General features: G+C 31.5%; 1 protein-coding gene across 2 annotated transcripts in view; it reads left to right on the plus strand.

Annotated features, from left to right (window-relative positions):
* LOC108732368 (mucin-3A-like) overlaps window positions 1–12,249 on the plus strand; it is a 31,866-nt gene that overhangs the window by 14,933 nt on the left and 4,684 nt on the right. For both annotated transcript variants that reach the window (XM_018463132.2, XM_018463133.2), the window contains exon 2: window positions 9,648–9,691. In XM_018463132.2, the coding sequence (XP_018318634.1) occupies window positions 9,661–9,691 (31 nt within the window). In that variant the 5' untranslated portion in view covers window positions 9,648–9,660. The remainder of the gene's footprint in view (window positions 1–9,647; window positions 9,692–12,249) is intronic.

Consider the following 12,249-nt stretch of genomic DNA (forward strand, 5'->3'; position numbering starts at 1 on the left):
ATTGGAGAAATGTATTACAACTTTTTTCTGTCTCTTTCTGACTATGTCTGATTTGATCCGATAAAAAAAATCTCATAGAACGTCCAAATGTTCACATATACAAAAGCATACAATCTGGAAGGTCTTATAGACTAGTAAACATATTCAAGAGTAGTTAACTCGGTATTGTTCAGATTCACGCATCCTACGTCACCTTTCACCTTTCTAGAAAACGAAAGTGCCACACGAGAGAAGAAAATTGTTATTTAATTATTCGCGACTTTAAATTAAACTTGTAGTTACGAGTTGTAACTGAAGAATTTGTTTTCGGTCCCAACCGTATCTATTTTTTGTTTCGTTTGTTAGAAAAGTCAAGAAACATCTGAACCAAAATCTTAGCGTTCTTTTTTTTTCTTATTAAGTATTGTTTTTCTTGGTGTAATTTTACAAAAGGCATTAGGATAGATGTATATATAATATTAATATGGGATAAAATGTTTTGGGACTATATACAAAATCCTTACGTATGGGTATCTATTTACATAAGATCATGTGAATCGGATTTATATACCTATAAATGATTCAAAGTTTGCGCCGTTATCTACTTTATATTATCTGATATTCGCGATTAATTAAAATTCATGCGGGTCTTTATTACTAAATAGGGCTTCGTATCTACAGACATGATGTTATTTAATACTCTCTTGAGGTGAAAGCATAAGCGAAGAGAATAATAAGCCGCGTGATGACATATAAATCATCGAAAATCCGACAAATTTAAGCAATAAACTGAACGTAATTGTCGATTCGTTAAGTAATAGGTATAGTCGTGATGCTAACAGATTCAAATACTTGGTATCAAATGAGGTTTAAGAAAAGTTCCAATAAATTCATGTAACTCAGTTATTTTACTTAACAATCAATTTTGTTTTAACAATTATAATAAATGAAATAGAGTAAAATCGTTGTAATGTTGTTAAAATGAATATCAATTGACCTTAAAGTAGATAACATAAATAATTGAACGTATCCATTCGTACAATTCAGTTGTTTTAAGAGATATTTGTTAGGCATTTGTTATTTAAAAAACAATTGAGTTCCATATTTATTAGAACAATATCTTTTGTTAATACTGACCCATCCCATAGAATTGACTCGACTTTCTCTGGAAAATTAATTACTGAACCATGAAGAATCAGTTGATGTCCCAACGACATTTTCTTCCATTAATTTGTTAATGAGTGAATCACGAAATGTTAAAAACCACTTCTACCATCGTATCGGCCGTTTTATCTCCACGAAATCCATCGGGGCATTGAGGTAATAGAAAACGCTACCGATTGTAAGCTTTTCGTATTAAACGAGAGAGAGAGAGAGAAGGCAGAACCCAATAATAATAACAACTGTCTTGTACGATGGTTTAAATGATACGGCTTATAGCCCATCATAATCTGGGTCATGTAATGGAGATTAACTTCGACGAATAGACATTGGTATTATGCTGTGGGAAGTCCCCAATTAATGTGGCATTTGAAAATTTGGAAGCAACTAATGACTAGTACAGCAACACAACGTTAGCGTCGTGAACGGTTTCTTCGATACTTCGATTCTGTTTCATTTCGATGACCTGATCGATCGTATCGAAAGGAAAAGTATCAATCAGTTAATTATTGGGTACCCATGCAAGAGCCACGCAGTTTGCAAATGGTTTAGAACGAAAAAATCTAAAGTTAGCTGAAAAATTAGGTAACAAATGAATGAAAAACGTATTTCATGGCCAGTGGCGTATCTTGGACATTAACCAGATAAAAGGGGATGATCTATATTAGAAATATAGCACACTAAACGTATCTGCCTGCGGGATCAATTCATTATAAGTTTTTTACCTACTGAAAACTGAAAAAACTAGAAAGTTGTCAGAGAAATCAATACGAATTCCTTTTTTATTATCATAAAGGTGTTAAAAAGAAAACGCAAGCACTTATGTTCCAAATAGAAACATTTCATATTCAAAATAAGTAAAAATACCTATAATATTTAAAGCAAAATAAAATTTCGAAATCAAATTATTGTTCAGAGTTCGCGCACGAATTAATTAGGGTCAGTAGGGTCCTGCTCGTGGAACAGAGGGGTGGAGAGGGAGAAAGGAACGTTTCTCACTCCACATCTCGTACGAAACCATCTTCAATTAGTACCGCCAATTAAGAAACGATTTCGCGGACAACAAAAGAAAAGGAGATGGCGTGCAAAGATACGTAATTGGAATGCCGAATTGAAGCCTTGTTTGGTTCTCCAACTTCCTGTACGGGCTGTCAAAACTGTTGCATTTTCACAACATCCGACCGAAGAGAACCCGCTAACCGATCGCCGCACAGTCTTCGGTCTTCTTCTTTTTGTTCAGTTTAAAAACGCTTATATAGAAACGAACGTGTGTTTTAACGAGAATTGTTACGAATTCTCACGGAGCAGAAACCAGGACACGGCAGTTCTTTCGTCACAATTATTCGCTTTTATTTTCATGAAACAAAATACGAACGACGAAATTGCACTTAAAACAAAAACGAAACTGCTACAAAACAAACAAGCGAGATGAAAAAAACAAACTAAGCGAAGGTGCTTTGTTGATATCTAACAATTGAAGTACGTAAACAGCATAAGCTGGACAGTTGAATAACCAGTGCAATTGTTTTCATAACTGTTTAATTTGAAAAATAAAGTGATCTACTACATTTAAGTATCAGAATAACGCATTCCGCTTTTCACCTGGTCCCATTGATGGTACAGTTTGTTTGTTACAATAAATAATACGAAAAGCGCTGCTGCAGTTTTAGTGTCCCCGATGAATGTTAGTTCGAAAAAAAATTTTATTAATGACAAGTAATGCAAATGTTGGACCAATTAGTTGCTATTAATTGATGGTAGTTATCTAATATGAGCCGATTTTTTAGAAATGACGCAGTGCAGTTTTTGCGGGACTGTGGAAGAAAAGTTCCTGAAGATCATTGGGATTCGAGCAGTAAAAATGAATGAAAACTATAGGCGTGGATGGGATATTTCTCCACCGAGTTGCCCATGATTATGTTAATTTTAATTGTTTAGCAAGAACAAAAATGTAAAGATCGTCCATGTGTAAAAGCACTCAACTCACTCACTCACTCGCAATTAGATAACTCCTTCATATACCTATTCGTTACATTTACTGGCTGCTGTAGAAGGTATAATTAATATTCTACTAATGTTAAAAGCAATAACTTGCAACTTGGATAAATCAGACAATTCCTTTTCTTTTTATTCGCCTATCGGTACGCACACCGCCTGTTGTTGTCTCTCTGAGAACCTGGAGAACAAAAGCAAAAGCTTCTACACAAAAAATGTTCGCTTTCGTTGATGAATTACATTAATATGAGTACAATACATCAGCTGGAGATGACGCAAGAGGAGACGAAAGGAAATTGAATTTCTTCAAAGATGAAAACTGCTATTTACTATGCCGTAAACTTTATTTCATAATACGTAGTGTACGTAACAATTTTTATCATTGTAGCAGCGAAAGTACCTTTTCAAAACACCAAAAACCCCAAATGTCCTGCACAATGGGGTCTCATTTAACACGGCGCTTAAAAGACGATTATTTTTATGACTTTTTACCTTTGTCTTATTCTAACTAATATTGTAAACGTGAATGTGAATTTTTGTTTGTTTGTTACCATTTCATGCCTTAACTACATAATTTATCATCGTTAGATTTTGTACACACATTGCCAGGAATACAGAAAAGGATATGGGGTATCTTTTATCCAGAAAATAATTACTGTTCCCGAGAGATATAAAGATTAGTTTTATGTGATTGACGATGACTTTTGACTTATATTTACACATTTAGAACATCAACGCGAGGAAAGCCGCGGATAAAACCTAGTTTAGAGATAAACTAGAACATTTATAATGTACATGCACCGATATATCAATATAGTTGAACTTTATGTGTTTCGTTTTCGCGAACAAAGTCCTATTCAATTTAAATAAGGTCCTTCAAACAAAGAGCCAGCTGAACAACCTTGTCCTTTAACATGAACAGTTTCGTTCAATAGTTTGAAACCTTGTTAAACAAAAGAGTAACTATAAACAAATAAACAAACGCTTATATCATTTGTGATCGAAATAATATATTATATTAAATCGCATCAATAATAACAAACTGATTATTCAACGAGGAAGTTGAATGGGCAGAATAATAAACTGCCCGTTGAAATAAGTAGCACCAAGTTTCACTTTATTACCATAATCTAATACACAATATTGGATTATCTAATTATTACTTATGGATAATTTAGTTGTTACACTAACGGTTAGTTTAAACTTAGCAAAAGTAACATTTGTAGTTCTCTTGTAAAGTGGTGTCAAACAAGTGGTTAATTAGTTCATCAAAATCTAAAATTATATGTACACTATCTAATTATAATATAAAAGTTATGTTGACGTAAAAATGTGACCGGTTTGTATCAATTCCAAAATTTACCTGCACATTTAGTTATAAGACAGTTTTTTGTGGAATTTTGTTTATTTGATTTTCTTGTGTTAATTTAGAAGACTATTTATTTCACTCAAATACTAAACTTATAATGGTTAGTGATTTTAATTAAAAATATAGTTCGAAAATAGGAGAGATATAGGTTGGTAGCACACCTTCTCAGGCATGAAGGGCTAGTCAGAGACATATTAGAGGCAGAAACAGGAGTTAAGAGGAGTAGAGGTAGATTCCAAAATCCAAAAGTTAACTAAGGATAGGAAAAAGTGGAGATATAAATGTACGTCATATTATTCAAAAAAGATGATGTCTCCCTGTACAACATCCCTATATTCGGTTCACAATTAGCCGCTAGTGCTTAGAACATAGAAAGCCATATTATTTCTACTAATTTTAGATGTTCGAAATATTGTTCCTTTTTATCATAAATCTAACTGCCTAGAATTGTGCATTAATTAAACTGGTCTCCAAATATCGATTGTGGATCAGTATCAATGACCCTGTTACATAAAAACTAGCGTCTGCGACATTTCCTACTAAAAGTGGTCTCGGAGTAAGTATGCAGACTATTTTGGAGCCACATGTGAACGAAATAGGTATATTATTATCTCACATATACCATCAGAACTTTTTCCAAGCGTACTTTTACCCATGCAGTTCCAAATTGTTGCTCAACAGGGCAAAATTAGCAAACTATTTGTGCAGTCGTTTGACTGTGTCGAATTCGACTTGGCCGGCGTGACAGCTATCAAAAATATAAACAATTAATAACAGAAGAAAACGGCCGATTAACAAAGAATTTTGAGAGAGGGAGAGAGAGGGAGAGAGAGAATCCCACGACTGCAGGATGTGCTGTAGAACAAGACTAATTGCATACAATATTGTACTTGGGTGTATTAGTCAATAAATGAATGACTTAATGATTGACGTTCGCATTCAGGAGAGTTATAACACTTTAGTTAATCATTAACAGCTTTTTTAAATCTATCTGCGTCAGTTACAATTAAATGAGTTATTAATGAAGGTGTAAATAATGCAAAAAACGTTTTCTTTGAGGGTAATGACTTTAAAAATAACGCAGAAAACAAACGAGTTACAGTTAACCGATTTTACATCAACAAAAGAAAGAAAAACAAAAACGAAACAGAAAAAATTGTTTTTAGGCAGTGGTTAGCTATTAAATTAAATAAAATGTCCCAAAAGATTAGGTTTTGTTTTAGGCGTGATGGTGTTGAGAATCCCTTTCAATTTCCTTGACCTTATAGCATGGATGGTACCATATTACATCACCCAAGACATGAGTTAATAATAGCGCTAATAAATACATGCAAATTTCATGTTTGCAGATATTATTCTATGATCTCAGACAAAGAGGCTCTACTGTTGCTGTTGTGTATTACCGTAATTGATGTATTTATTAACCTGTACATTGATGTAGGTCAATCTTAATTTAATTGAATACTTAATTGATTTAATAATTCAACTGTCTATCATCATCAGAGCTTTTGTTTAATGGACGATTGGAAACTGTTCGGATATTTACAAATATTTCGTGATGCATTAAAATAAATCTTTGATAGAGAGGATCCTTGATGTACCTACGACCTTCAATTTAAAAGTAGAGTAAAAGTTAGAATAAAAAATAAAAATCGTACACCATTGGTCCGATTTAGCGCTGTAGGACTGACTTTTACGAAAAATTGTTTCATTACGGAAATCGTGTTTTGTTTTTCATTTTCTGCGCAACCATCATCACCGTTTCCCATCATGGGCTAGCGAGAAAAGTCATTCACACGATTGATGCTTCAATGTTGTCACGATCAATAAAAATGCCGATATTTACCAGTACAATTGCAACAACGTGTAATCATTATAAGAAGAAAAAGTCGTTGTTAAAAATAATAACAAATAACGGTTTGTTTGGTAACATAAGATGGAGTAAAATGATTCTCATTTGTCTTGGATATTGCTTTTGCCAATTACATTTACTATCAAATGGTCGTTATAATTTTGTTTTTTAAAAAGACGAATGAGAATGAAATAAAACATTTATAAAAATTGTTAATTACTAGTCTAAGAAATACCAGTTGCAATTACAATAATTATTATATTATTTACAAGTTCAACTAATATGAAATTTTCAAGACGCAAGACTAAATATCGAATAAAGTTTTGTAATTTTGATCATAATTTGTATTAATTCGTGAAAGAGTGACTCTATTTGATGCCGCTGTGTTTTGTAGATTCTCATTTTTGGCCTTCTTCAGGTACCACCTCTAGAGAGTGGACTAAAAATTAATTTTAAACAATAAGCAATTAATTTGGAAATGCTTTTGTTCAAACGTGCGAATTGTACCATTAGAGTCGTCTCTTTCATTGCAAAAACGGTGGTGAGCGCAGGACTTAGTACTTATAAGTAGTTAGATAATATTTGAGTTGCACCATTAAGCCTTGATTTTGACCCACAAAAGTTTTCACCTAATTTCTACGCTTTTAGCGTAGATGACAATTGAAACACAAACAAAATTTCACATCATCTACCTACTGTTTCTGCTTGTCTCGTGTGTCTTCTGTTTTAATAAAGTCGGATCAAATTTGTTTTTATATTTTTGCTTACGAAGCAACGGGCTAGTGGGATAAATTGGGATAAATTACATTAATATTTAGGTAAATTTTCCTGTTTTATTTTCTCCGTGCATAGTCTTTCTATATATATATCAATAAGATACATTATTTTTGCCTAACACTGTATCGTGTCATCACACTTTGCAATTTGCAATCGGTTGTTCATAATGGACAGTATAGATGATATTTTTATTTTTGGAACTGATGATGATGGCCAGTTTTTTTTTTATGAACGAAAAAGTGCAAGGTGTCATCTTGCGTTTGCATAATTTATTGAAGGCATTTAGCATAAGGTTTCGGGGACGATGTCAGTTGCATACAAAAATTTTTAATTGCGAAACAAGTGATACTGGCATTTAGGATCAACAATTTATCGTCAACAATACACGGCACACAACAAACTTAATACGTAGACGTAGTTAACTCCAAAAGGTCGGTATTATTATATATTGTTTAAATATTGCAATTAGTTAATTGTATGTATAGTGCACCTATAGGCGATCATTGTTTGTATAGGGCACGGCCGGATTGACTATAGAATAAAGCCCTAAAAGATTTTGACAAAAGTTTGTTATTTTTCTTTATTATTCCATCTTAACATTAGTTTACATTATTTATTATTAGCGTGCCAAAGATCATAGACGATCACATAAAACTAATTTTTCTGTCCCATAGGAACTGTGTTTTCTTTCTGGATGAAAGGCACCCTATGTCCTTTTGTGTACCCCTGACAATGTATGTACAAAATTTCATGTTAATCGATTGAATATTTAAGGTGTAAAATAGTAACAAACAAACGAATTCATACGGTGAAAATTAAATTTTTATGACAACGGAAAAATTAGAATTTTCCATTGTAAATGACTGAATTTACCGTAGAATTAGTAGAATTTATTAACTAACTCGTAATAATCTCAATTTTGACACGTTTCTTTAAAAATTATTTCAAGTTTCTTAATTATTACAATNATAACACTTCCTGAAACATCTCTGCACTTTCATTTTTTATAAGTACTTATATATTATACTCAATTTTAATTTCATACCAACAAAATTGTCGTTATAAGCTAATTATATTGTATATATATCTATGTGTGCACCAACTTATTTACTACAATAACTGTATTATATAATAACAAATTAACGTAAATAGAAAACTAAAATTGTAAAAGTACCTATCCAATAACTTTATTGCTGTTTTAAATAGAATTGTGACATTTAAACCAGTTACGAAATTCTACAAATGTAACAATATCAATATACAGCGTCACATAAAAAAAAAGAACATAGAAAATCCTAATCATCTAATTCAACATCTTATAAAAATACAAAAATTATAAAGAAAACTATGAATATATACAGGGGTGTTTCAAGAAGTCGTTATATAGCTTCCTTTTACATCTACTTCCTGGAACAGGCAGTATTCATTTGTTTATTGCTTAAAATTATAATATTCGCAGCATATTATACGGAAAATCAAGATGGTATGCGCTCCGGAATAAACAAATTAATATTATCCTTGAAACAAAAGCGAACCACCACAGGAAGACGTCAATTGTTTCAGTTCTTGAACATCTGAAGTATTTTAAGTGGCCTATGTTTAATTTGTTTGTTACTTAGGTAGATTGTTGATTGTTTTTTTTTACTAAGAATTTTAATAAAAGTTTACATCATCTGGCAATTAAAACATAAAACTAAAATTAATAGAATTCATAAATTGGAAGCTTTAAAGGTAACTAATGTAATAAACAAATAATTTAAACAAATGATATTGCTGAATTTAGAAATGCGTAATCCGTTGTAGGTAATTGCATAGTTTTGGTAATGTTTTAGGTAGATTAACTATTGTAGGTATTAGATATTAAAAATTAAATGCACTGGGATGAGGTATCATATTACGATGCTAAAAGAGAAAGAGAGTCAAAAGAAGATTGGATTAAATGAAGATCCGGTTTCTCAACAAGTATTATACGATGCTACATATATACATAGTAAGTTGTGTCATCTAGAATATAAGGTATTGTTGCGATAAAGAGATACCTTACCTTTACATTCAATTAAAACGTCTAGCGAAATGTCACAATGACAGAGAAGAAATTAAATGAAGTCCAAATGAGGAGAGCAGACCGCAGATAATGCGGAAATGTCAGTGGGTGAAGACGATGAACAGACAAAAGACGGCGAATAAAAAATTATAATGAATTGCCTTTTGGCGCTAGCACCTTTGAAATTGTTATCAAATAATTCCTAATATTAAAGTTGAAATATATCCGTCACGATTTACCCTACTGAAACTATTTTTTTATCGTCACATAAGAAATTAATTAACTGAACAAATTGACCAACTATTTCTCGTTTATTAATTGTTTAACATATTCGCAAAACACGAACGTTAATTAACCGATAAGGACAGGCAAATAGTTAACTTAATCTCAAAACAGTGTGTATTTATATCGTTGTCAAAGAAACTTTCGTTTGTTTGGCTATTGTAAAAATCGTTTGTTTTTCTTTTCAGTGTTAGATGTACGATGCCTTATAGTAGTCAAGTGTGCCATATAGGTAAGTTCATTTTTATAACAATTGAAAGTATGTACAACAAACAAAATAGTAAAAGTAACGCATTTTTGTTTCTTCCTATATACTGATCAACTTGTTCTTCCAACTAAACCACAAAATTATTCTGTGTATAATGAGTTCCTTAATTGGAAGAAATTATTTGTGTAAACTTCAAAGTATCGGCTGCTATTATGCTATTAGAAACATGATAGATCAATTTTCTTCTAAATGAGGAACTCATAATAAGAAAACTGCCGACCTCCGATGATGCCCAATTAGTGCGTAGGTAACAAGCGAGAATCTAGATTCAAATGACATTTGTTTCTAACTGAAAAATTACGATCTAACGCCAATCATTTCAATTGTTTGCACGATCGTTACTTGTTATTATTATTATTTTTACCTACCTGTACCAAACAAAGGTACAATTTTTATCATTAGTTGCACCTATTATTCATGTGCGATGAGCTCTTTATGATATTTTAATATCTGACGGTTACTACATTTTTAAAGTTCTCATGATTTCGTCAAAAGCCTGAGTAACAACTGCCTATCACGGTACACGTAATATCAGATAATGACGCTGAAAGTTGGGTTTAAATGGTAGAAGGCAGAGCAAGTAAATTAGTCAGTTCTCACAAAGATCATACTTTGAATCAGCGATAAAAAATATTTCATTATTCATTAATAATAATATATTAATATTTTGAAATGTTTTGAAATCTACGAAAAATATCGACTCTTTTGTAATTCGCTGTTGTTCTTGATTGTTTAACAAATGAAAAACGAAACAAATGTTCTATAGCTGAAGCATCTCATGAACTCCCTACTGCACATGCATGTCAGAGAAATGCGATACAGAGTGTTTATTAAACCAAGTAACTTAAAATTGTTTTTAATTTTTCTTTACGGAATCTTCTAGTTAAAATAACATAATGGGTAATTAAATCTTGCTTGTAGTTAGTAAAATAACAATATTACACCATTTTTCGAATGTATGTCAGTTTACTTACTGACTGTAAATAACAGCCAGTACCACGAATGGTACTACTAAAAAATGGGCATTCATATGGTAAATAACAAAACCAATTAGGGAATTGTAATTCACACATTAACTTAGTTAATTTCTTGTCTGCAATTTCCATGTTAAACTCGTTAATGTTTTAAATAACGTCGAAGACGATACGTAAGTAATTAACTGCATCGCGAAAATGTGCGAGATTACTGTTAAAGTTCAAACTTTTTATCTAGAGAATAGACACAGATAATTAGAAATTAGCGGTAATGAATCATTAGAAGGTGTGAAATAGTAGTAAATTGTAAAATAACATCATAATGATGAAAACTATTGGTAATATGATATTTACTATATTTATTCGTACAGAATTTTGGTGGAGGCGCCAGCCATAACCTTTTTTATTGGTTATTTCAATCCCTTCTTTCGAATTATTTCGATTCTTTGGTCATTTTCTAGTATCAGCAAACTCAAATAAAAACATAATAGAAACCAATTAAAAATTTATTAGATAATGGTAAAAAAGTGCTTTAGTTCGAAGTCAGTAGTCACAATGCCTTCTCATATTCTGTAACACCAACAACAGAAACTTTCACCGTTAGCTCAAGATGAGTTAACAATTGATCAAATTAGTTTCATAATTATCGCAATTATCTCTAGGTACGTTGAGAAAGCGACCTTTGCTGTAGAATCTGTACCTTTATCATCAAACGAACCCATTGCTTATGGAATTTGAATTCGTTCAGTTCAAAAATTTACAGTATCAACTCGTTGTTGATCATTAAAACAGATCCAGAAGAATAAAACATTTTTAAATTGAAAGGAATTTTAAAATCCTACCTTAATCTTTTTACTTGATTGTAGACTATAGAATCGTCCGAGGTGGTGATGGTATCCCCTCCATTCTTCTCTAGAATGATCAAAAATGTTTGTGATTTATTTGAAATGCAAATTAAAAACATACAGTAAATACTTTTTAATATTACTTTAACGATACCCAAGAAATCTAACAATACATATGAAAAGTACAAACAAATGAAAAATACAAATAAATGAAAAGTACAAACAAATGAAAAATACAAATAAATGAAAAGTACAAACAAATGAAAAATACAAATAAATGAAAACTACAAACAAATGAAAAGTACAAACAAATGAAAATCTTATTCAAACTACCTTCGTATGTATGCACTTAATAAAAAATGAATTATTAAATAGAAGCATTACTTACCATTAAAACAATTTTTAAATTACTATTAATAACGAATAAAACACACGATATCACTCTTTACTTCCACCCGGACACGCCCAAACTAAATGTGAATTTAACACAGAATTTAAAATGTAGTAATATTCGCGATCGACCTTCAATGCCCTTTGATAAACGATTATCAGAGTTGAAACTCTTACAGTTTTTTGCTCGGTATATAAAAGCCTTGCATGTGTGTACTATTCTCGAAGCAGGCAAACAACTTCGAGAAAGAACTATCCTAATATTAAAAATAATTGTTTGTGAAAGAATAATAATATCTTAATCCTTTGTATT

Source organism: Agrilus planipennis, unplaced genomic scaffold (genome assembly GCF_000699045.2).
Source record: "Agrilus planipennis isolate EAB-ADULT unplaced genomic scaffold, Apla_2.0 scaffold30, whole genome shotgun sequence".
NCBI classification, from domain to species: Eukaryota; Metazoa; Arthropoda; class Insecta; order Coleoptera; family Buprestidae; genus Agrilus; species Agrilus planipennis.